This window comes from Sander lucioperca, chromosome 7 (genome assembly GCF_008315115.2).
Source record: "Sander lucioperca isolate FBNREF2018 chromosome 7, SLUC_FBN_1.2, whole genome shotgun sequence".
NCBI classification, from domain to species: Eukaryota; Metazoa; Chordata; class Actinopteri; order Perciformes; family Percidae; genus Sander; species Sander lucioperca.
This window is the reverse complement of record NC_050179.1, coordinates 15,404,523-15,430,272: the sequence shown is the minus strand read 5'-3', so window position 1 is coordinate 15,430,272 and position 25,750 is coordinate 15,404,523. Positions and strand designations below refer to the sequence as shown.

Genomic DNA, 25,750 nt, shown 5'->3' with positions numbered 1-25,750 from the left:
GTACTTGTAAATATTTGTTGCAACATGAACATAATTCTATCAAAAGATAAGTTCACAGATGCACGTTTATAAGCCTCAGCCATTGTTTAGTACCTACAGCCAGGCAATGTTATGTTGTAGGTGCAATTGGAGGGAAAACAGTAAATTAAAGGTACACTCCATTGTAGAGATTTTGTTGCCAGACTTTACAGCTCATTAAAGGGGATGTTAAAGCCGCCACTGGACAGGCAGAGGACCCTTTGAGATCTCGTGAGTTTCCTCTTTGTATTGTAAACCATATATTATTTGATGAAGAAAACGTGTGGTCGGATTCCTATATTCATTAAAATATATTCAATTATACGAGATACCGCATTTTTTTGCCATCTAGTTCTGAGTTAGAAGACAAATAATGTCTCATTTTTCGTCAGGCATTCTCGGAGGACGCCCGATTCTAGCCCCAATGCATTCTGGTGCTGTCCCCGCTCTTCTGTTGGGATTCACCGCTAACGTGAAGCTGGTAAGAATAAACTGGACATAGCAATTAAAGGGGAAATGTTGCAAGAATATAACTCCGCTTTGGTCCTAAAATCGCATTTAGGGCAATTGTAAACACTTGTGTTGCACCATATCATTACAAACTTTGCACAAGTAGCATGTTTAGTGCTGTTTTATTGATACGAACTCTGATGTTGCACACATCGCATGGCGAGAGCCAGGAAAGGGTTAATTTTTTCCGCCGCCGACATTTTTATTCTGCGCTCTACCGCAACTTTTTAACTTACATGTGCAACGAGCTGGCACTATGTTTTTACAACTATGCATCACATTTGGGCTGTAGCCTGTACATGTGTGTTTTTAAATGTACTGCAGCTCGCACACTCTCATTCTTTGTTGCATAGAGCGGCTTCACCTCATGCATTGATCAGCGTTTGCAAGCGAGAGCTAGCATGAAAACTGAAACTGCATTTCCAGCAAAACAAACAAACGTGAAAAAGATGTAGATGTCAATATCAGCACACGTGTGTCTTACAGTTGAACGCCCAGTAGTTTATAATGTGGTGTACATTCCACCGAATAGTTTACATCCGGGCAGCACTGATATTGTTAGCCAGTGCCTCAGGGTTGAATGAACTTTGCAGCATTTTGTCTCTTGAACACTCCCACTCTGTACTAACCGAGGCCCCTTCAGCAATTTAAACAACAAACCGGTGTTATAAGTAACCATAACTCGAATGGCTTCTCTATCAGGTGGCCAAGTGTTTCCTATTTTCATGTTATCGCGGGTCATTCATGTGTTACTTTTGATAAATCTGAAAATGTGAGAGTCGGTAAACACGCAACGTTTCCAGCTCATTGTAAAGTTGTGTGTGGCACAGAGAGAGGTTATTTATAAGTCTTGGATGCTTTGTAATTTGTAACTGTTCATTATTGTGCACGTCAGACTCTAGTACCCCACCAACATTAATTTTCTTACAAAACTGACAATTTAATAAATCTTGTGCCTGAAAATGAAACTGCACTTTTTTCTTAATTTATACAGAATCAATGTAATTGTATTCTTAATTTGTACAATATCAATGTAGTTTTGCCCCAAACATGCATATATCTGGATAATCGAATGCAATCCAATACCATAGACCGCCAAACATACTACACATGAATTGATCATTTAATGTTGAGAGAGGTGCTGATTTAATTCTGGTCATGTTTGTAGCTTGTTTTGGTTAGGTGTACCTAATATTTCTTTAACAAAACTTTGTTACTTACTAATATTAAATGTTGGTTCAGCTCTGTAGTTATTTCTGTCACTGGGACAAAAGATGACAAGAGCTGAAACGTTTAGTAAATGAATCGATGAAGATTTGCTGCTAGGTTTTGGACTGTTGATCAGACAACTCAAGAAAACATTTAAAGGTTTTCTTGGGGCTTTTATGAAATTTTAACTGGCTTTTTTCACTATTTGTTCTGAATTGTATAAACTAAACAATTATTGACTAATCAAGATTGATTGACAATTTAAATAATTATATTATTAATAGTTAGTTGCAGCCCTAAAGATGACAACAGAGTTAAATCAGCAGCTCTCTGACATGGTCTTAAAAAATAATATTATAAAGTACATAAAGGCGGGATTCATTGCAATGTTGTTGCTTCACATTGTATAGAAGCTCATTTGTAATTTGTCATAATTCACTTGAAATGGTGTACAAAGGAGCACATTTGTGGATTATCTGAAATGGCATTGCAGTGTGGTGAATGAACTGAGGTTTAAAGTCTATGCAATTAACATCATTTTCATCCAAGCAGTTTTTCAAATCACCAATTTTGTTGTTCTGTCCTGGTCATTGATGTGGTCCTAGTGGTGAAGACCCAGAGTTTCTTCAGACATGTCCGTGAGGGAATCCTTTAACCCCGAAAGCTATGAGCTGGACAAGAACTTCAGACTCACGCGCTTTGCTGAGCTCAAGGGCACAGGCTGCAAGGTTGGCTCTCCTTATCAAAATCTGTCTTGGATGCATTATTGTCTTTGTATAGCTATACAAATTAATACGTATTCTGCTAGATAAGAAATAAGATGTAAAAATGATAATTGTGGTTATTGTCTTTGGTTACAGGTGCCCCAAGATGTGTTACAGAAGCTGCTAGAAGCCCTTCAGGAGAACCACTATCAAGAGGATGAACAGTTCCTGGGGGCAGTTATGCCCCGATTAGGTATTTATGATCTTCATATATACAGCACTATAATAACAAATATGTTACAAAGTGCTTAACAATGATATGGCTTAAACTGATTCACGATACTGGAGGGAATGACCTTTTTTGTATAATTATTCTCATTTTCATTGAAAAATGTTAAAATTAAAATAATTATAGTGTGATTTTTGCAAGAATCTGTACCAAACAAAGATTTTTTTCTTTAGTCTGTAGGATAGGATTTGTAGGCCTGGACGTCTCCGCAGCACCAAAATACTTAATTCAGAATGGTTTGACACATTATTTCAGCCTGTTTGTATAACTTTTAGTATATTGTAGCAGCAAAGTAACACAGTCAGGAAAGTGGCAGCGTTGGCAACATTGTGGATGCCGGCTGCCATAAAACACCAAAGAAGAAAAAGATAGCCAGGAAAACAGCCTCGACACACTCACCCCACTGCATTCTGGGAGTCTAAACGGCTGGGGCTCGTCATACGAAAAGATGAATAAATAACCGTTCAGTTGTGGATTTATCGTTCTGGACTTAATGTGCAAAGTCTCCTAAAAGACACTGCAGTTCCAGGCTGGATAACAAAGCTTCTAAAAACGCCTACGATCACACCGTAGCCCTCTTTGGAAAGGCCCAGGTGTTAGCTTTCATGCTAAACAAACAGGACGATGCTAGCTTGAAGCGATGCAATGATTACCTAACTTGATTCATGGATTCATCAATATGGATTTATTGTGCAAAGACACCTAGTTCCAGGCTGGATTAAAAACCTTCTGGAAGTCCTACAATCGCATGGAAAAGACCTTGTTGAAACGGCGCATCTCTTATAAAAGTCTCTACACTGCATGGGTCTGGAGATATCTGGAGATCTGCTCTATAGTTAAATCTATAGTAGGCAATTTGTTGGCAAACATTCCATAATAATCTTTCAGCATATTGTAATTCAAGTGGTCTGAAAGAAATACTATATTCTGCATCTCCCCTTGGCTCTGTTTTCAGGCTTTAAAAAATCTAGCCCGTGACGGGAGACTTTGGCCAATGGCAGGTCATTTCAGAGTTCCTGTTGGCTGTTGTGCGCATGCATATATGCATGTGCGACAGAGAGCTGCAGGAAGAGGCGTCACTCTACTTCAAATCGTGGCATTTTTTAGCTTTCTACCCACTGCAGCTTTAAGAATTTGTTTGTACAGTACCAGAACATAAACCTCTTCAAGATATCACATACAGTGTTCTTTTATTTTGAAGGCATAGGAATGGACACGTGTGTGATCCCTCTCAGACATGGAGGCCTTTCTCTGGTCCAGACAACAGATTACATCTACCCCATTGTGGATGACCCCTACATGATGGTATGGATCTCCTCTTTTATGGCTATTACCTTTGCCCCCTCGTTGCCCTATTAATTATACATACAGTACACGTGGCAAATGGAAAGGTTGCCACAGTTATAATTGTTTGTCTATATTATTAGTTGTGACTAGGGATGCACCGATCCGACTTTTTCAGTCCCAATACCGATGCCTGGGCTTTGTGTATCTGTCGATACCTGATACCGATCCGATACCATTATTGAATTAATAATAAACTGTATACCTTCCACCTTATACCTTCCTTCCACCATGTGGAAGAGACTAAAGGCACCAGACTTTCATAACTGAACATTACTTTCCTAACTAAGACAAAATAACATAGATGTAATGTATTGAATTCTTATTTATTTGTACGCTCAACTCTTCCAGCGTGTGACACACGTGCGACAGAGGGGAAAAAAACAAAACTGGATCGGCCCGTGGATCTGGTAATTTTTCCGATCCCACCGATATCCGATCTTAATATCAGATCGGTGCACCCCTAGTTGTGACGCAGGTTTACTTGACACACCAACCCACACCAATTTTCAGTATTTCTCATTTCTAGGGAAGAATTGCTTGTGCCAATGTTTTAAGTGACCTGTACGCCATGGGAGTAACAGAGTGTGACAACATGTTGATGCTTCTGGGAGTCAGCAACAAAATGTCAGAGAAGGTAAGAGGCATGTCAGTTGATGCGTGTACTTTTGGATCTTGTTTGCAAATAACTGTAAAGAACCACATCCAAATACACTCACAATAGAGAATCAAAATGAAAAAATGAAAAAACATGTTACTCAACAGTTATTAAAAGGAAAAGTGTTGCAATAATTTATTATTATTATTATTATTATTATTATTATTCATTTATTTTCGTTGCTCCCCGCTCTGTTCTGGATTCCATGGGTCTTCACAGGAGAGGGACAAAGTCATGCCACTAATCATCCAGGGATTCAAGGATGCATCAGAGGAGGCAGGCACATCTGTAACAGGCGGACAGACGGTGCTCAACCCCTGGGTGGTGATGGGTGGAGTTGCTACAACAGTCTGCCAACCCAACGAGTTTATCATGTAAGAATGAGTTCCATACTGCATATTTACTTACTGTGTATAATTCTTTTTGTATATTTTGCTATTACTCAAAAAACCACGATGATGCCATGTTTGACATTTCTCAGGCCAGACAATGCAGTGCCAGGAGACGTGTTGGTGTTGACCAAGCCACTTGGAACACAAGTGGCCGTTGCAGTACACCAGTGGCTAGATATTGTAAGTCCACTTGCTCACTCATGAATCATTTTGTCTGGACACTTCTGTTTTTAGAATACACACCAATGCCATTGGCTGTAAATGATTTTTTTATTGTTCAGCCTGAGAAGTGGAACAAGATCAAGCTGGTGGTAACCCAGGAGGATGTAGAGTTGGCCTACCATGAAGCCATGATGAACATGGCTCGGCTCAACAGGACAGGTAAAACCTCTGAATGTGTCCACATACTTGATTTTCAGTCCTAACGGCCTTTTTTCTTCTTTTATTTATTTTTAATAATCAGTGTGTTAAGCTGGGCATAACTACATCAGCAGCCTCTGCAGCAGCTTAGCTCTATTGCACCCTCTGTGGCTACGTAGCTTCTGCTAATAATGTAAAATAAATTCTGGGGAAACTTTAAAATACTAAAAGATGATGTTCCATGTGAGACGTGCATACTACAGCTTCATGCTTGCATCACACACAAAATATATTTAAAGAATAATGTTTTTTTGATTGCTTTCAAGATGGCACACAATGTTTGGCCCACAATGATTGACAGCTTTTGTGAATATTTGCACAAACTGAATAGTCAGTATTTGTTCATACCACTGAGTAATCTTCCACCGTTAAAACAGAGTTGTCAGATCCCTTATCAACCAACTAATCATCCAAATGTCCTAAGTCTCTCTCTCACTCTGTCTGTCTTCGCTTGTAGCGGCTGGTCTCATGCACACCTTCAACGCTCATGCAGCCACCGACATCACAGGGTTTGGCATCCTTGGCCATGCTCAGACGTTGGCACGGCAACAACGAAGTGAGGTGTCATTTGTCATCCACAACCTCCCAGTGCTCGCCAAGATGGCCGCCGTTTCCAAGGCCTGTGGAAACATGTTTGGACTCATGCACGGCACCTGCCCTGAAACATCAGGTGTGTGTGTATATACATGGCTCTGTTGTTTTCTTTCTTCCTTAACCATTGTGTATTTAGAATGTAAAGGTTACAGTATATGGCACATTTGTAGAGTGAGACAAAATGCTTTGCAGGTCGATATAAACAAATGACAAAATGCCCAACATAGCAAAACACCAGTGTAAGGCTGATGCATTGTTCTGAGGGCCACAACAACAAAGATTCAGTCACCCTAGCTGTAGCGATGCCACGGTAAGAACATTTCCCACCGGTTAATAAACTCGTAACAACACCGGTGTTACCAATTACACTGTACATTTCACAAGAAAATATATTTGTCCTCAATGCTCAATATCTGTAGAGCGCAGTGCAGCTGCCCCTGGCTCCGCAGCGGCTGCCAAAGTTTACAGTTTACAGATTGCCTCAATAACATCATTAGGGTCCTTATTAGTATTTGGGTTAAATCTGAAATATTTCCAAATTGGCGCTTTTGCTTTTCTCTTTGACATCGAATCCTCTACCATCGTTTTGTTGGTAAACTCTCCTCTCTATGTGAATCCTGCCACTCTGTGCTGCTTTAAGGAGCAGATACTTTCAGTTTATAATTGTAGCGCCTGTTGTCCGACTAAAGCATGATTTATGCTTCTGTGTTAAATCGACGCCCTGGCTACGTACGTGGAGATAGCGACCCTACGCTGTAGCCTAACGTGCACCTCTAGAAAAATTTAACTACACGTCGCAGTGACACACGTCGCTCGACCGTGACTTGGTAGCGTTGCATTTCCCCCTACTCATTCCTGGTTCTCCTTCTCTATAAACAACATGAAATCAAGGAGAGGGTTAACTTTTCCTGCTACAGATTTCCGACCGTGGTTTCTCACACTATGCCTCTAGCGTCGGTAACCGCTCCAAAGCTAATTACCGTCACTCTCTCACTCGCTCTACCACACGCACGCCGGCCCTGCTATTCTCTTAAAGGACAAATTCGGCACAGAATGAACCTAGGGGTTGATAACACGTGTACAGAGTCGACCGTTCTCTGGGATATGTTTTCATGCTAATCGAATGTGACAAGTTTTATCGCAAACCGCTAATTAGCTTATAACGCTAGTCGTCAGGGCACCGGTAAAGTAAAAAGACATCTCTATTTCTATACCACTAACAAGGCTCAAAATAGCACCACACTTCCATGGTAGCATAATGAGGGTCCCTACATGTAAACCGAAGCATTGAGAACTTTGTAAGTGTACAGACAGTTTATTAAAAAGATAGTTTACCCGCCATCTTGGGAAAACAGTCATGACCAGTCGAACGACGAATGCGTGTAATTAGTCACCCATATATTTTAATAAACAGATATAATTCATGCATTTCCATGTAATTACATTTCACAAACGTAATTCCTATCGACCCATTGGGAAACCACGGACCATGGGAGATTTCAAGTGACATTTCAGCTCACGTTGCACGGCGTTCGTCGTTTTCCCAAGATGGCGCCCGCCTGTATACATGAACGGTACTGTCTTTCTAAACTATCTTTTTAATAAACTGTCTGTACACTTACAAAGTTCTCAATGCTTCGGTTTACATGTAGGGACCCTCATTATGCTACAGTGGAAGTGTGGTGCTATTTTGAGCCTTGTTAGTGGTATAGAAATAGCGATTTCTTTTTACTTTACCCGTGCCCCGACAACTAGCGCTATAAGCTAATTAGCGGTTTGCGATAAAACTGGTCACATTCAATTAGCATGAAAACAAATCCCAGAGAACGGTTTACGCGGTACACGTGTTATTAACCCCTAGGTTCATTTTGCGCCGGATTTGTCCTTTCAAAGAGATCGACGCACACACCAACGCACAGTTATAAACTTCAGGCCACTTAGGTAGGCTACGAAGAAAGCTCTGCGTGGAGCCTCCGCAGAACCATAAATTACGCTTAGGTATTGATAACACACTTAGTACTCTACAACTTAAGAGTTTTTAGTCAGTGAACCTGGGCGCTGATACACAAAAATTAGCTAAATGGGTTTTATTTCTATAAAAACAAAACAACACTGGGGGCGGTGGGCAAGTAATCTAATCGTGTTACCTGACCACCGTGTAACACCAGAACCACTGGCTACAACGGCAAGCCTACTTTGCTGTAGCATTCTGAATCAGCTGCAGTTTCTCCAGTCATAATTTTTTCAGTCGTAGTTTGTCTAATTGGGACAAGATTAGTATGACTAACTTTACAACATAGAGAGAGACAATAGGCCATTATAGAAATACATATTTTAAGTAGGAAAAAGCAAAAATGTCACAGTAATTTGCTCATTTAAAGCCCTAAGAATATGACTTAGTATAGATTGAAGTTGGACTGAAAATAATTTGTACCTTTTTGAAGCTATGCTTATCCAATCCTTTAAACCCAACGTGTATAATTGTTTTGGTTTGAAACTGAGTGTCTTTCACATAACAATGCTGAGGGAAAAAAAATAAAACTACTAATGATATGTCCATGTGGAAACAAGTAAAGGGAGAATAAGCCTGGACTGAGAATTGAGCCCTGGGACACAAAGAGGAACTCAAAAAGACAGATAAATCCCTACAGAGACTTAATACCATCAGTCAGAAACCCACTGCACTGCAGCACCATCTAATGCCACCTGGGCCTCTGGACAACAATAATGTGATCAGCATCAGTATCACGGGCAGCACTTAGATCCAGCACTAAGCACTTAACAGCATCACTACACATTAAAAACATAATTTGAGACCCTTGTGACTGACTTCTTTTACTTTATAGGAGGCCTGCTTATCTGTCTGCCTCGGGAGCAGGCTGCCCGCTTCTGTGCCGAGATCAAATCCCCAAAATACGGCGAGGGCCACCAAGCGTGGATCATCGGGATTGTAGAGAAAGGAAACCGCACTGCTCGCATCATAGACAAACCGCGGATCATAGAGGTGGCACCACAAGCAGCCACGCAGAATGTCAACCCAACTCCCGGTGCAACTTCTTAATCCACCTTTGCTGCATCACAGACCGGAAGCCTAATGCTCTGCTGAGTGTTTTTAGACACATAAACTACAAAACCATCCTAGAGTCTTGAAATATATACACAACATAGTATGTACACAGAAAAGACTGGGTTGGCGTGTATCTACATGAAAAACAGCCCCACACAGTGGCCCAAGGGGCATGTCATCACCTAGTGGACTCAACCTGCAGTATCCCCATGATAAAAATTGGTAAGAATTAGAGCATACTTAAAGTCCATTTGCCTTTCATGTCTGTTGTATTCTGTTATGTTAAATGTGTGTGATTGGCAGGCAGCTTCTGATAAGAGAGTGATGATGATGAAGACAATAATGTGATACTGTTGATTCATTTTGAATCTAAAGAAGTCTGGTGTCTGTTGCCTCTTAGGGTCTTTTAAAATTGCTCTCATCAAGCAAGCGGACCGTGTGATGGTGTTTTTGTTTGTCCATTCACTTTGTACAGTTATAAAGCCTAGTTTTAGTTCATTGCTGTAACCGATGCCTTGAAAGAAACGCAGTGCGACCAGAATGGTTTGTTTTTTATTACTTTCACTTTTTGTATTGTCCCCACCTCAACTAATAAATATTCAAATAGAAGATAGTTTGGTTTTGCTCACTCTTTGGGAGCTGCATTTTTTGTTAATGGAATGAATCAGATCTGAAATGATCTACTTGCATCATAAAACTGCAGATTCTTTTTACATAAACACCTCATGTTGCCTCATTCTGCATTAACCTGAAGTCATAGAAATATTGTGGTTTAAAGTCATAAAGGAGAAGAAATCGGCATACCCCTCAGGAGATGAACCTTCTACCATCTGCATTCCCAATATGTCATCATATTTAAGGTAATATGGTATATAGCGTTTGCATAAATGTAAAAAGCTGTCAGGGTTGTTAACATCATGTACTCTAATCAGTGAGTTTGTTGCCTTTGTTCATGATCTGGTGCATTTAGTTTTGCTCTCAATGTTGCTGCGAGCAGTCTGACTTACTGTTACGAAGCTTCCAACTGATTAAAGTGCAGATCGTTTCGGTTTATCCTAATAGCCTGGATGAATCTGGAAGGCCTCTGTAAATGTTCATATGGACATCAGGAACACGATATGACCTCTAGCCCACCTCTTAAAATAAACATCTCTTATAATATATTGTTTTTCTGTGTCTATTTTTGATGTATTGAAAGCGTTTATACGATTGTTCATATGTAAAGAATAGAAAAATAATGATCAGTTTCCAGTATGATTAATTCATTTCTAGTGATTCGTAGGACTTAATTTTTTTGGGCAAAAAGCCACAGATGGTGAGCTTTATGTAATTGATGTATAATGACAACTTAAAATGAACAGCAATTCATAAATACTTGCATGTAACAAATATTTTCAGATTACATTAGCTTTATATACAGTATATGGCATAAACTGACAAAAAGGAGGAAGAAACAAACTTTGAAAGATTACATCTTTCCCTCAGCACCAAATCAACAGCTCTGGAAGGTACAATATAAAATAGAAATAAATTAGAGAAGTAACACTATGCCTTTAGTCTGACTGAGTGGAATGACCAGCTCATATAATGTGACCCACTGGAAAAGCAAAAAGATCCTAAGTGCAACCTGTCACCAGAACTTTTTCTTTTTATGGCTGAAGCATGACAAAGAGACTCAGGTTGTATGTGAGCCAAATCCAGCATACCACTCATCACAGTGTCTGTTATATGTGCTTTTTCCCATTTTCCCGCTGTACATGCTCAGTGTGCTCCACCGTCTTCTTATCATTTTCAGGCTTGAATAGTGCTTGGATATCCAGCATGGCCTTACGAATGTGCTGACCAAACTGGCATGAGTCCTGCAGGTCACAGAGAGAAATAGTGTTAGCATAAACGGTATACACATGAATCTATGCATTGCTCTTCGTGCTCTTACTGTGTCAGGACTGGAGAACTTGCTGGAGATGTGGAATGTGATGAGGTTTTCTCCAACAATTATATAAGACACACCATAACCATCATCAGCTACCTAGAGGTAGACGAAAGATGCTATTATATTACTGCACAAAACGCTTCCAGATCACTGTGTAACTTGTGCACATTTCTGAAAAATAAAAAAAATTAACTCACTGGGCCAAATCCACCACCAGCACCCACATATTTAGGGAACTTGTTGATGTCAACTAAATTAAGCTGCTGCTGCGGAGTTTGGCTGGTAGACAACTTCCAGGGCTCTGAAAGCACCTAGAAGCAAATATATTATGGCAGATAAGTAAGGAGAAGGTTGTGATAAGTAACTAAGTTAAGAGAAAAAATGTGAATCAGAAACCAATAAAACGATTGAGAGATGATGAAGGATAATAGTTCTAACCTTCTTAAGGAATGGCGAGTCGACACCAAGGTATTTGGACACAATGTAGAGACAGAAGAGGTGACGGTCGATACCAGAGCCAGTCATGGCCAGACGATACATGTGTTGATGCTTATCTGCTGCCTTCCGAAACAGGGCAAGTCTCTGAGCATTCTGATCACAAAAACAACCGGCAGAAAAGAATAGCATCAAGGCTCGTACATTAACACATATTACAATTACCTTATTTTTGTCAATGCAAGTTTCAGTTCAACCCTGCCAGAACATCAGAGAGTTCAGACTCCAGGGTGCTGATGAAAGTGTAGCCATTTTCTTGTTTTTACTGTTTATAGTTTGAGTGTGGTGTTTTGCTTTGGGTTGTTGTGTTTTCTTTGCTTGCCTGGCACGGACACTGAGGACACCTCCAAACACACCAGCCCACTTCCCCGCCTCCGTCAGCATGATGACTGTAGTCCCTTTTTTTCAGAACAGACTGCTTTACATGGGATCTTCCTTTTTTTAAATTGTCAACTACATGTCCACTAATGTACATTTCAAGGGCGTAACTTTGGGTTCAACATTGGGGTGTAGTCTATACACATAATTCTTTTTTTCCTGGCTCCGAATGGGCCTTTTTGGGGAAACATATGAAAGTGGGGGGTACGACATTTTCAGCTTCAAACCCATTTTCATTTTCTCTTTTTTATGCACCAATTTATGTTGGAAATACCTTTATTTATGGGAAGGAAAATACAAGTAACAATTCAAAGTATAAAAATATAATGGAATATAAGGCAGTAAGGGGGCTTTTACATTAGGGACCCGGGCCCAGATCCTAAAGTTGACCCCAAAGTCCTGCTCGTTTGATAAGTGTGAACAAATCCATGCCCAAGTCCACTTGAAAAGGTGGTCTTTACAGTTTGCATCAGGTGTAAAAACCAACTGTACCAAAACACTCAAGCTCAAAAAATCCATACAAAGACCATTTTAAAACTAAAACCGTCTAGGTATGTGTATCAAGCCTGGGGATTTAAAGGAGCTAAATTTCTACTTTGTGACACTAACATGGAGAGACACATTATCTCTACTGTAGGTCCTGGTGACCAAGTCCTAAGCAGCACAATGTGACCTCTCACAGTCTGCCCTATTAAAAGGTGCCCTTTTGTACTTTCAACAGTAAGTGTGCAGATGCACACCATGTCACAGATTGTGAATTTGTAAGCCTGATAACATACAAATTTGACACCAGATATGTCCAAAGTCAAATTACTAAGTAAGTCTATACTCCAGTTTTGGTCTTCAACCCGGCTGGAACCACCTGTTAATCCATTGTTACAAATGCATATTAAGAAATTAACCGTTGTTTAAACCAACAGAACTTAATTCAACTGACCTCCTTGGTTTTATGTTGTGTGCTCCTGTGTTTTTTGTGTGTGGTTGTGTTCTACTTACTGTTGCACCTGCATCCTCCATGGCTCTGACAAATGCAACAGCCTCAGAAGTGCAGGAGCGTACCGTCTCTGTCCGACCGTCTCTGAACATGCGAGTCATTGACGACTCGTACGTCAGACAAAACACTCCCTGGTCCTAAAAAGCAGATGGATTTAAGTCATTTAGTGATGGTGGATGATATAAACAAACTTCCAAAAGACAACAGTAAGCAATAATGGGTAACATTTTATAATAATCATCAATAATAAATGGTAAATTGATAGTTAAAGTGACTATTTGTAACTTTTAAAATGTTTCTGAAACTGTGTAATGTTCCATCTGATGATCATAAATGACCTGTAACGGCAAACGAGACTAACAGTGAAAAGAATGCTATTTTTTTTTATAGTTTTTTTTATTAATGTCTCTGCCCAGTCAGATTTTTTCCCGCGCTACAGAGCACACATTCTGACGGGTCACAGATTTCGGCTGAACACCGGAAAAGCCTGTGTTAGTGAGTATGCAGGTTAACGGTAGCAGGAGATGTCTTTATGTAGCCTAGGCCTAATTGTATTTTAATCTTTAATAGTTTTTATCTGTTGTAGTTATGGCTGATACTGGGGCAGGGCCATCACAGGAAAGAAGGAAATTAAACGAAGAACAACTAAAAGCTAAAAGGGAAGTGAAAGACAACGGGCAAAACCGAGTCAATCTCGGTCGGGCTTTCAACAGATGGAGACAGTTACAGGATTTGTAAATGTTTCAAAACCGACCCCGAATTGGCCCACGGCCTCAGGTATGTAATAGCCCTATGTCTATTTCATTCATAATTTTTTTTTAGATTGCACAATGTTGTTGTCCGTCAGTCCCCCTTCCATTTAGCGAGGACGTTTTATTCCTTTTAGTCCGTGTTTGTGTTGGCCTACTATTTTCTTTTCCCTTGTCCCCGTGTACCTGTGTAAAGCGTCTTAGGTTTCGTAAATATGCGCTATATTAATCTAAATTATTATCACTTTGGTTGCTACAACAATCTCTTATTGCTTTGGCTCGTGACAGTGACAGTGATACCCGGTTTAGCTCACGATACATTCAAAGCAGGCTTAGTTACAGTATGCAACACTTGAAATGCAACGGTGCATTTGTAACATACTCTCTTCTTGTAAATTAATTATTATCTCTCTGAGCAAAACATTCATTGCAACTATATGACCTCCCCGTAACGCTAACTCCTAGACCTTTACGACAGCAAATGTGGTTGAAAGGTGGGAGGACAGGGTGGGCTGGTGATGGCGCAGTGGCTATGACACCTCCCTTTGATCTGGGAGACCTGGGTTCAATTCCCACTGCGATACATCAACCAACGTGTCCCTGAGCAAGACACTTAAAGGGGTGATATACAGTTTTGGCCATTTCTTCGCTGTTTTCTCGCTTTTTGCTCGCTTTTTGCTTGCAGGTTTCTCTATAGAGCTCCCCCTACAGCTTTGGAATAGATATTTGGCAGCTCCTATTTTTACTTGTGTCTGACTCCTCGCTCGGTCAGTCTGCCGTTTGCTCTTTCTCTATTCCTCCGACAATGCTTTCCTAGCTTTCTGCTTTTCTGCCAGCTCAGCCATGACGAAAAACTCCATCGCTACCTTGTTAGCTGGCTCCTGAATAGGTGTATGTGTGTAGTGCCGTGAAGCAATTTGTTACATCGCGAGACCTGATATCACGCGATACTTCCTGATACTGAGGCCGGCGACTTGCCGACACAAAGTTGCAAGGGTGGTTTTTTAGCTCACAGACGCTAGGGGGGAGCGAGACGACCACCATTCAACTCGAAAGAAGTCATATAACCATTCCAATGACTCTGAAGCTGTTCAGTTAAGGTAAATTAAGCTAAAAAAACTGCATAGTTCCCCTTTAACCCCTAGTTGCTCCAGAGGCGTGCAACCTCTGACATATATAGCAATTGTAAGTAATTTTGGATAAGCGTCAGCTAAATGACATGTAATGTAATGTAATGTGGTAAAAACACTACCGCGTTTGTCCAAAGGGGCCGCTGAAATCAACACAAACAAAGTTACGTATAGTCACTTTAATTAAACTTGAGTAAATAGTTATTTTATTGTTAACAAACAATGAAATGACGATTAATAATGTTACCTAATTATTAGTATTGCTATAATGTATGCTATTTTAACAGTTTATTGCTGCACACATAACATTTGACATATTATATGTTTTATGTGTTAATGATTATCAAATGATTTGTAAATCTTTAAGAAATCGTTTGTAAACCAGCAATAAACATTATTTGGATGGCTATTATAAAGTTTCAACTAATGATTGTAATACATTGTTAGTGGTTAATAAATACTTTGTAAAGCATCTATAAACAGTATTTAGATGTCAGTGTACAAATAATCAACTAAAAATAATCAAACCTCTTTTATACATCACCAAAAATATATTTAATGTTGTTTGATGCTTGTAAACCACTTATTAATCATAAACTGGTTAGCATAAGCATTAGTTCCAACTTGATAAACGCCATTCAAATAATGTTTATATTTTAGATGGTTTACAAAACAATTATCAACCACTGACAAATATATTTGTCAGTGTTATCTAAATTAATAAATTAGGCTTTTATATTACACTAAACTAATGATAAAATAACATGAATTATAACATTGCTAACAAAAGTTTAACTATGAATTTACCAATTGTTAATGATAGTTATTATAAAGTGTTACCCAATAATGTTAGTAATTTCATGGTGATGGCAGCCAGTGTTGTAATGTAACGGTGTACAAATACTTCGTTACTGTACTTAAGTAGAAATTTCACGTATCTGTACTTTACTTCGCTATTTAAATTTATGTCAACTTTCACTTTTACTCCACTACATTTCCTAGATAAAATGTATACTTTTACTCCATTATATTTCCACTAAGCATCTTCGTTACTCGTTACTAAAAAAATAAAATTAGAAGAAATGTGTGCGACTGCAAGGCGGTTTGGCGAATCACTGCTCTAGATTGCATTACACACGCTCCGCACGCTCTATTTCAGCGCTTGTTTGTTGCTAAAGGAGGAGGAGGACGCACAACTGAAACCGCCATGGAAGCACGAGCAACTACTGGAGGACCTCCCGTTATCGTAGACGACCACCCCGACGATAGTGGTGAACTCGGTGAACAGGGTAGTGGTGAAGATAACGTCATACACCCGTGGCCGTATTTGCAAGAAGTGTTTCTGTACATTGGAATGAAAGATTCTTCCTACCGGATGATAAGAAGACATGGGAATCCTGAATATGCTTTATGCTTTACTATAAGAAAGCCACAATAAAGTTCACAATAAAAGTTCTAACCGCTTGCTTTTTAAAAAAAAAAAAAAAAAAAAGAAACTTTTTACTTTTGCTTCAAATACTTAAGTACATTAAATATCAGAAAATTACTTTTGATACTTAAGTACAATATATCTGATACTTTAAGACTTTTACTTAAGTAATATTCTAAAAGGTAACTTTAACTTCTACCAAAGTCTTTATCTAGTACGATACTTGTACTTTTACTCAAGTATTGCTTTCTAGTACTTTATACAACACTGATGGCAGCCCTACCCTGAACTGTGCCAGCTGCAGGGCCAGCTGAATGAAGGCATCAGGACTGCTTCTGCACTTCTTGATCAGTCCTTTCCCAAACTCAGTGAACAGATAGCCATGGAAGTCCACGTCATCAGCTATCTGCTTGGCTGACAGGTATGAAGTCTCAATGACGTCTTGGCACTAAGAGAGGGGAAAACAGAAGGATATCCTGATTGATTGTTTTTATAAAAACAAAGCTAATACAGCAAATACCAATAAATGCAATACATGATTTAAGGCTCTGCTGTACCTCCTTTGGAATCTGCCACTGAAGTCGAGTGGGATGAGGCAGGCCTTTGTTCACATCCCCTTTACAGTGTCCCTCCTCTGTGTAGCCGAGATGGAAGCAGTCTGTTGCAAGGACATACTACACAAACAGAAAATGCTGGCTGAAGATATTTGCAAACTTTGAATCATTGTTTTAAAAAATACAATATTTGCACGCATTTTAATACCTCCCACATATGTCCTACAATTGGTGCATCAGCCCAAGAATGTTCAGCATTTACACCCATTTTTCCATTTGGATAAGAAATCAAGGTGAAAGACTTGTCAAACCACCTGTGAAATAAAGAACAATGGCAACGAATTCTTATAAGGGAAACAGATCACTTAAAATCTAAGTAGTGCTGCAGCTACAATGGTATTTTAGGGCCACCTTGAGGGAAAACAAATTTAAATTACGAAAATAAAGTCATAATTTTACGAGAAAAAGTCATATGTGAACATTACGAGATTAAAGTTAAAATTGTACGAGAATAAAGTCGTAATATTATGAGAATAAAGTCACTTGTTAAAATGAGAGATGTGGAGCACTTTGTGAAGTTGTACTTAAAGGAGAACTCCGGGCAATTTTTACGTTCATCTTGATCGCTATACTTTTTTGAGTACTGTCTATAGCAAAAACCACGAGCCGAATTGGTGCTAGCAACATGGAGCTTCTGTAGCTAATGCCCAGAGCTCCCGTTAGCTAAAACGGCAGTTATGGGGGCATAAGCTAAAGAGTGCCTTTGTGCCTCTTAACAGACTCAAAATGCTATTAAAATGTCTGTGCAACATGAACAGGGCCCTTACATGACAACAAGATACATTTAGCAACTTAGCCATTGTTGAAATTCACATACCCTGTTAGCTGCTAGCTGCCGTCTGGGATGAGTGAGTGTGTTCAGCCAGGCTTCGGTAACAATCATCACGCTGCAGTCCCGTGTGTATTTGTAACATAAATATCCATTTAGTGTGCAATCCATCTGGCGTTGGTGAGTAGGAGTCTTGTCCGTGTCGATCGTTGTGGTTTCCTTAGCCGGACTAGCATGCCCGGCCGGCGTCCCTGCCTCTGCTTCCTCCCCGCCCTCCTGGCTTCACGCGGCCGACAACAATCCAACGAGCGCCCGCTGGTCTGGTGCATGTCTTCCAGAAGACCGTTCAAGCCTTCGCCGCGAAAAAATGTATTTTATTTCCCCCTCAAAAATAGGTAATTGAGCACTGTAGTGGTTATGACCATATTAGTGACTATGTTACATGGAAACGGACCAAATTATGTTTGGGTCCTGTACAGTAAAATAGTGTTTTAGACGGCTAGCTGTAGTCTCGCTAAGTCCCGTGGGAATTCAGTTGTAGCAGGAAAAAGGTAACCGAAGGCTTGAACGGTCTTCTGGAAGACATCCACCAGACTAGCGGGCGCTCGTTGGATTGTTGTCGGCCGCGTGAAGCCAGGAGGGCGGGAAGGAAGCAGAGGCAGGGACGCCGGCCGGGCATGCTAGTCCGGCTAAGGAAACCACAACGATCGACACGGACAAGACTCCTACTCATCAACGCCAGATGGATTGCACACTAAATGGATATTTATGTTACAAATACACACGAGACTGCAGCGTGATGATTATTACCGGAGCCTGGCTAAACACATTCACTCATCCCAGACGGCAGCTAGCAGCTAACAGGGTATGTGAATTTCAACAACGGCTAAGTTGCTAAACGCATCTTGTTGTCATGTAAGAAGACATTTTAATAGCATTTTGAGTTTGTTAAGAGGCACAAAGGCACTCTTTAGCTTATGCCCCCATAACTGCCGTTTTAGCTAACGGGAGCTTTTGGCGCATCAGCACATGCACATTATCATAAGTAGCCTATCAGGACCTAGAAAAGAATATGCAAGAAACTGCGTCTGTTCAGAAGAAAGAACCACACGGACTTGGAGGAAATTGTCTCTTTTGTGGAGGAGGAAATGGACGGTAGGGGTTGGCTGCAAGGCGTTGTCTACATCTTAATACATCCATGACATCAGCAGGCTATTCAAAGGGGAGGAATCCATTTTGCCCAAGCCTGAAGCATGTCCTTGAAAAACAAAACACTATTTTTCCAACTTTTTTCTCGTAAAATTATGACTTTATTATCGTAATATTACTTTAATCTCGCAATGTTAATATATTACTTTATTCTCTTTTATATTTTACCTCAGGTGGCCCTAATACTCCGTCGTAGACTTCTCTGCCTACCTGTCGTAACATTTTCCATGAAGCAGTGACTTGGCATAACTGTCAAGTGATTTGGTGTTTGCAGGGTCATAACCCTGCGGCTCGTCATCTAGTGTCAGGAAGAAGGCAGCTGACTCAATGGCGTCCAGGGACACCTTGTTTCCTCCCTGGCTGAAATATTTAACCCGAGCCCGAGCCCATGGAACTCTAGAAGGGGATGTCAGAGTAAGGCAACTTTCCATCTTATTTTGTGTGTTTTAGTGCATACGTGTCCTGTGTATGTGTGTGATTGTAGACCTGTTTCCTGCAGTCAGGGCAGCTAATTTAAGTTCAGCTAGCTGGGGTTCTGATGTATCATTGAGGATTCTTTGAAACTGTGTCTCCAGTTCACTGGGTAAGAGGTGGCGCCCTCCAGTGTACAGCCACACTTGGAAGAAACGGCCCTTGTGGTAGACAACCAGGTGCTTACGGTCAGTCAGGTGCTGAACAGTATCTGCAGGGAAGGGCCAACAAGAAAAGGAAGTGTGGACAGAGGACAAAATAAGAGTCCTAGCGCTTTAGTACAAACAGATTGATAAATGCCCCCTTTATCCCACATTCCTAACCCTGAGCACATGCAGTACTACTGTTAGAGGGTAAATCAACACTAAAACATTAAAGCCAGTTGCACTTCTGTTCATACCTCAATTAGTGATGTCAAAGCAGGTATTGCACTTTTAACAGCTGGTGGAAATGACATCATGTTTTAACCCAGCTGTTCTTTATGCATTTGGGTGTGGATTTTCTATACAGACCTGAGCAGTTTTTTTTACCTGTTTCAATCCCGGGGATGCGGGTGGTGTTAAATATCCTTTCCATCTGAGTGGAACACATAGGAACGGTCCCCAAAGCCCTCAGCTGAGAAGAAAAGACAAAATGAAATCACAGAGAAGTGTGAAGTAGGTATGATTTTAAATAGGTTAGAGAAGAGTGGTAGTAAAGCATGGTAAGCCTTATACCGGTGCAAGTTCACCACGTTCCAGTTTGCGTCTGTACTTCAGCATGGCATGAACCACATTCCCTGCCCGTGCAGCCTGTCGGTGTGTTGGGGTCAAGTACAAGAGGTCCTAACACATTCACCACAAAGACGAAGCAGACACATCCAGTCAACACATACAGACAATAGACAGAAAGCAGAGCACAAATACAAATCACAAAAAGAGACATTTATTCCAAATATTATTTAATAATAATAATAATAATTATTATTAATTATTTTAGTTACTGTCATTTTGCGAGATGAAGTTTCGAGAATAAAATGTTTTTTTAGTTCTTCTCGTAAAATAATTATATTCGACGTACTTATTTCTTACATTTTACTGTATAATTTCTGTATTATATAATACAAAAATAAATTCCACTGGTGTAACCTAGTGACCTAGTGACAGTCTATCTTACCATTATATAGAAGTTACTGTTCACCATGATAGGACTCCTGCCCCTGAGGTAGATGTACTCCTCCCACCAGTCACTTACCTAGAGAAGATAAAACATTACTATCGTATAACATTAGGATTCAATTGAATTTAAGTTCCAATGTTGTATCACTGGTAAATACTACTCACATAATTTGTTCCCCACCAGGATTTTAGGATTAGATATCTCTGCAGCTGGGCTGCTTTGGAATTTTTAAAGTCAGTTGCCAAAATCTCCATTTGGTTGTACTGTTCACTGTCCAGCAGAGGACGGACTGACTCCAGGTACTGTGGGGAAAACATGGTGTGTGTTTTGTCAGGACAAAGGAGCAGTGCTATGTAGAACACACAGCTGAAATAGAGAACACACACAGAAAACCTGGAAGACATCCAGCACATGTGCAGCTAAGGGGATATGACAGAGTTGTATCTACTACTGTACTACTGTAGCTTTTACAAGGTGCAGGAAGGGAGCTAGAACAGTAGATGGTGGCATGGCTAAACTAAATGTAGTTGTAAAAGTTGTAAAAGGTTTATTCAAAGATAAAATTACAAATGGTGATGTTTGGATATCATATAATAACATGCATGCATTTAGTGTGTTTCTGTGTCATTCATTGCAAGAACCAGCATTCACAAAGACAGCACACACCCTGGCCTCTCCCTGTTTGAACCACTGACCTCTGGTAGAAGGTTTAGGATAATCAAGAACTAAACTACTATTATAACTAATAGACTGAAGAAAGGTTTTAGTCCCAGAACTGTGACCTCTATCATTCCACAGTTCTGTGAAATTATCAAATAATATGGATTGTATGCACTTTAATTTTTCTGCTCTTGTCTTGTCCTGTCTTTTATCATTACCGATTCTTTCTTCTTTTTTACGTTTTTTAATATATATATATATATATATATATATATATATATATATATATATATATATATATATATATATATATATATATATATATAATATGTATATGTATGTGTGTATATATATATATATATATATGTATATGTATGTGTGTGTATATATATATATATATATATATATATATGTGTGTGTGTATGTATATATATATATATATATATGTATGTATATATATATATGTATATATATATATATATATATATATATATGTATATGTATGTGTGTGTATATATATATATATGTATATATATGTATGTGTATATATATATATATATATATGTGTGTGTGTATATATATATATATATATATATATATATATGTATGTATGTATGTATATATATATGTGTATATACTCACCTAAAGGATTATTAGGAACACCTGTTAAATTTCTCATTAATGCAATTATCTAATCAACCAATTACATGGCAGCTGCTTCAATGCATTTAGGGGTGTGGTCCTGGTCAAGACAATCTCCTGAACTTCAAACTGAATGTCAGAATGGGAAAGAAAGGTGATCTAAGCAACTTTGAGTGTGGCATGGTTGTTGGTGCCAGACGGGCTGGTCTGAGTATTTCACCATCTGCTCAGTTACTGGGATTTTCACGCACAACCATTTCTAGGGTTTACAAAGAATAGTCTGAAAAAGGAAAAACTTCCAGTATGCGGCAGTCCTCTGGGTGAAAATGCCTTGTTGATGCTAGAGGTCAGAGGAAAATGGGCCGACTGATTCAAGCTGATAGAAGATCAACTTTGACTCAAATAACCACTCGTTACAACCGAGGCATGCAGCAAAGCATTTGTGAAGGCACAACACGCACAACCTTGAGGCGGATGGGCCACACCAGCAGAAGACCATACCGGGTACCACTCATCTCCACTAAAAATAGGAAAATGAAGCTACAATTTGCACGAGCTCCCCAAAATTGGACAGTTAAAGACTGGAAAAATGCTGCCTGGTCTGATGAGTCTCGATTTTTGTTGAGACATTCACATGGTAGAGTCAGAATTTGGTGTAAACAGAATATGAGAACATGGATCCGTCATGCCTTGTTACCACTGTGAAGGCTGGTGGTGGTGGTGGTGTAATGGTGTGGGGGATTCCTTTCGCCTTCAGAACTGCCTTAATTCTTTGTTATCATTGATTCAACAAGGTGCTGGAAGCATTCTTTAGAAATGTTGGCCCATATTGATAGAATAGGGTCAAACCTGGTATTAGTATGGTGTTCCTAATAATCCTTTAGGTGAGTTAGAAAGCCAGACAAAGTTTCATTATGAAGTTATACAAAGTATACAAAGTTATTGTATAATGACAATAAAGGTTCTATCTAAGAAGCCACTTTCACTTGTGTGGTAATGGAAGGTCAGAATTGTATAATTTCTCACCCTGTGAATTGTATCATCCACACTGGGCACAGGGAGCCTGGGTAAGGAGGCCTGGAAACTGTAGAGCAGCGGTCTGCGCCCAGAGAACATCTTCACCAGACTCTGGTAAAAAAAAAAAAAAAAAAAACAACACCCAGATCATCATACACATATTATATTATGCTAGATGTTCTTAATAACAAACAAGAATCGACTATACCCTCTGAACTGAGTGAGGGACACCAAGATTTAATAGATGGTGTACTTGTAGCCAGACTATATAATGGCACACATATGATTCAAGATTCAGACAGAGTGAGAGAAAGATCAGAGGACAAATGTACCAGCCACACTTTGGTAGACGTGCTCATTTTTCCGTGGGATTCAAAAATCCATCCATGGTAGGAGAGTAGAGCTTTGAGAGTGTATCTCAAGAGGTAGATGAGGAACAGCCACAGCCCAGTGGCAAACAGGATGGCACTCAGCACCGCTCGGGTCTGCACTGATATATAGTCTCTGCTCAGAAAAGGAACAACACTGCCTTTGTCAGTATTAGGGTATGAAATTAAACTGAAATGCAGAATAACTTGGTTTTTAAATAGCTGACTTCATAGTTAATCTATAAGTACACCTATAGGTCCAGTAGAATACATAAAAACTAAACCACAACAAGGGAAGACATAATACTGCTGCAGGAGATTTCTGACCTGTGTGGTAGGTTGTCCTTGATTGTGTCAATCATTCCTAGAGAGGGGTCTATGCAGATATACAAGGAACTCATCATGGTGATTACAACTATCAGCCAACTGGACGGACTGGCAGGGTAGACTCCAGTCAATATACCATTCTGTGAATGTAAAAAAAACAGATTCGATATCAACACAAGATTAATCTTCTATGTTCTGTTGAGGATGAATAATGAGTTAATGGAAATGCACAGGCGTTGGAGACACCTTTATAGATATAAAATGCTACACATTTTTGTAACTTATTGAGTGACTCCACATTTTATAACACTTATACCCAAAGCTAGAACTGAAGTTTTGGCTACCGTTGTACCTTGAATTGAATGGCTCGCTTCTCCCATGCTGTCACTCCAGATAGGTAGATGTTTTTGATGACCTCTTGACTCAGTTTAACGTCCACACCATCTGGACGCACAGTGAACTGGAAGCCCACCGCCTGATGCGCCTCAGCCATGTCTGGATAGTACTTACATGGAAATCAAAAGGAAGCTTTTTGAAGTCATCAGCTTTCTGACTGGAAATAATGACTATGACAATGATATTGAAAATGAATAAAAAGTGAAGTGGAAGATGTGGGTCCTGATATAAATATTACTGTTTCATTGTAAAGTTTGTATCCTCAATACATATTTTAAAATGTCTGATTCTGAAATATAAAATAAATTAATCTTTTTTAAGGTCCATCAACTCTTAAGCTCATTTTAAGGTTGTCTATGCTTAAGGTCATGTAAGTTGTTTTGTGTCAGCTCTGAATGCTAGTTCTCAATGTCCACATCCCTATCTTCTAGTATTTAAAGATCAGAGAGTAATCTCTTATTCCCATCAATTTCTCATGGGAAAAATTCTTCTTCAGAGATCCATTGAACCATGCATCAGTTTTAGAATCCTTTGGTATTTCATTCTCTATTAATATACCAATACGTAAGAGTGACCTGAGGTCTATTTCTTTTTTCATTTTTTTACCAATTATAACATATAGAGTAACAAAAAACTGGTAGACGTTCACAGATTGGACTCACAGTGGGGACGTTATTGGAAGGAAAGTTGTAGGATCTGTAGTGTTTGCTCATAATGTGATAGGGAAGGCCACTGCTATAGGATTCACAGATATGAGCATAAAAATGTATACTGTAAAGTTGGAAGGGTTTATTTATTGTGTTTTAAATGCAATGCCCTTGTGGAATTCTGAACTGAAATATTTGGAGTTCATTAACCGCTCCATGTTATGGCCTGGATGACGGGTCTAGGATTTCTTTTTCCATGGCATATGACTGAACAGTCACCAAGTGGGACAAAGTTCAATGGCCAGATATAGCAGTACACCAGATGGGCATGAAAATATAAACACGGAGTACAACCAACAGATAAATGCAAAACATTTCGGCATTAGCACTGTGAGAATCTATTCGACAATGTGAAGGTCAGTATTTATTTTTACTCAACACCTGAACTATGAGTGAAAATGTATTGGTTACACCTTGACTGTGTCATTAAACTTGCTCATCATGATTTTCCCATTACTTTGTTTTACATACAGCTTAACGGTCAATTTGTTTTACTTGTTATACTTTTATGTAATTAAAACATGGAGTTTACACTACACGTTTCAAGCAGAAAAACCTCTGCAGCTAACACAACTACATGCAGAAATGAATAAGATTTCTAAATAAAAACAGACCCATAATTTACCTGTCAGTACAGAATCAGTATAATCCACCCAGGCAGAGGAAAGCCGTGACTTTGGTTTGTGTCAGTGAGGCAGTGAAATTCTTCTGTTCTCAGGCTTGTATACTCTGTGTGACTCCAGTGCCCTTGGTGTGCCTTTCCTCAGGTAGTGAGATCAGAGCTGTCCTCTCATGTGCTTTCCACCCCTCCCTCTCTCCCCCACTCCCCAACACCATTCTCTCACTCTCTCCCCTGTGACATGCTTCTTTTTTTGTAACAAGACACCAAAAACAGGCAGAGCCTAACCTCATGTGCCTTAAGGTCTCTGCTATGTAACTGAATCTGCTGCAGTGCTGTGTTAGGATGTAAGTGAGAGCAATGTGACGTTGTCTTTTCAACGTTTTTTTGACGGAGAGTGCAAGAAGTATTTAACTGTGATAGTAAAATATAACAGTGTGATAAGAATAATGGCATACAACTCTCAGATTATTATTAGCA

The 25,750-nt window shown here is 39.5% G+C and overlaps 2 protein-coding genes and 1 long non-coding RNA gene across 5 annotated transcripts; 1 reads left to right on the top strand and 2 right to left on the bottom strand.

Moving 5' to 3' along the window:
• The first annotated feature begins 231 nt into the window (after window positions 1-231).
• Window positions 232-9,814, top strand: sephs1 (selenophosphate synthetase 1). Of its 3 annotated transcripts, XM_036002934.1 has the most exons (11): window positions 232-249; window positions 411-499; window positions 2,343-2,465; window positions 2,598-2,694; window positions 3,932-4,035; window positions 4,604-4,711; window positions 4,952-5,106; window positions 5,214-5,304; window positions 5,406-5,505; window positions 6,002-6,214; window positions 8,985-9,814. In XM_036002934.1, exons 3-11 carry the CDS (start codon window positions 2,370-2,372, stop codon window positions 9,197-9,199), a joined length of 1,179 nt encoding a protein of 392 aa, XP_035858827.1. In that variant the 5' UTR covers window positions 232-249; window positions 411-499; window positions 2,343-2,369; the 3' UTR covers window positions 9,200-9,814. The 3 variants fall into 3 exon arrangements, with proteins under 3 accessions (XP_035858827.1, XP_031149290.1, XP_035858828.1); XM_031293430.2 differs by lacking the exon at window positions 232-249 and having other exon boundaries at window positions 386-499; XM_036002935.1 differs by lacking the exons at window positions 232-249; window positions 411-499 and adding an exon at window positions 514-595.
• cpt1b (carnitine palmitoyltransferase 1B (muscle)) lies at window positions 9,694-25,460 on the bottom strand. Its single transcript, XM_031293424.2, has 19 exons — window positions 25,277-25,460; window positions 23,901-24,053; window positions 23,549-23,688; window positions 23,186-23,357; window positions 22,863-22,964; window positions 20,699-20,836; window positions 20,532-20,609; window positions 20,093-20,200; window positions 19,907-19,991; window positions 19,392-19,587; window positions 19,116-19,301; window positions 17,076-17,181; window positions 16,871-16,987; window positions 16,597-16,761; window positions 13,008-13,142; window positions 11,577-11,729; window positions 11,336-11,449; window positions 11,142-11,234; window positions 9,694-11,064 (listed from the first exon to the last, which is right to left on the bottom strand). The coding sequence occupies exons 2-19, from the start codon at window positions 24,039-24,041 to the stop codon at window positions 10,930-10,932; spliced, it is 2,364 nt and encodes a 787-aa protein (XP_031149284.1). The 5' UTR covers window positions 24,042-24,053; window positions 25,277-25,460; the 3' UTR covers window positions 9,694-10,929.
• Window positions 11,887-12,995, bottom strand: LOC116045658. Its single transcript, XR_004103979.1, has 2 exons — window positions 12,874-12,995; window positions 11,887-12,834 (listed from the first exon to the last, which is right to left on the bottom strand). It is a non-coding gene; the product is annotated as an uncharacterized LOC116045658 (long non-coding RNA).
• Window positions 25,461-25,750: the final 290 nt, after the last annotated feature.

Excerpts from the sequence above, each read along its gene's own strand:
- sephs1 (XM_036002934.1), top strand. The coding sequence starts at position 2,370 with ATGTCCGTGAGGGAATCCTTTAACCCCGAAAGCTATGAGCTGGACAAG. Across the intron at positions 4,036-4,603 it reads TGGATGACCCCTACATGATG|GGAAGAATTGCTTGTGCCAA; the intron begins GTATGGATCTCC and ends TCTCATTTCTAG. Across the intron at positions 5,107-5,213 it reads CAACCCAACGAGTTTATCAT|GCCAGACAATGCAGTGCCAG; the intron begins GTAAGAATGAGT and ends GACATTTCTCAG.
- cpt1b (XM_031293424.2), bottom strand. The coding sequence starts at position 24,041 with ATGGCTGAGGCGCATCAGGCGGTGGGCTTCCAGTTCACTGTGCGTCCA. Across the intron at positions 23,358-23,548 it reads AAGGACAACCTACCACACAG|AGACTATATATCAGTGCAGA; the intron begins GTCAGAAATCTC and ends TTTTCTGAGCAG. Across the intron at positions 11,235-11,335 it reads CTGGTGGTGGATTTGGCCCA|GTAGCTGATGATGGTTATGG; the intron begins GTGAGTTAATTT and ends GTCTACCTCTAG.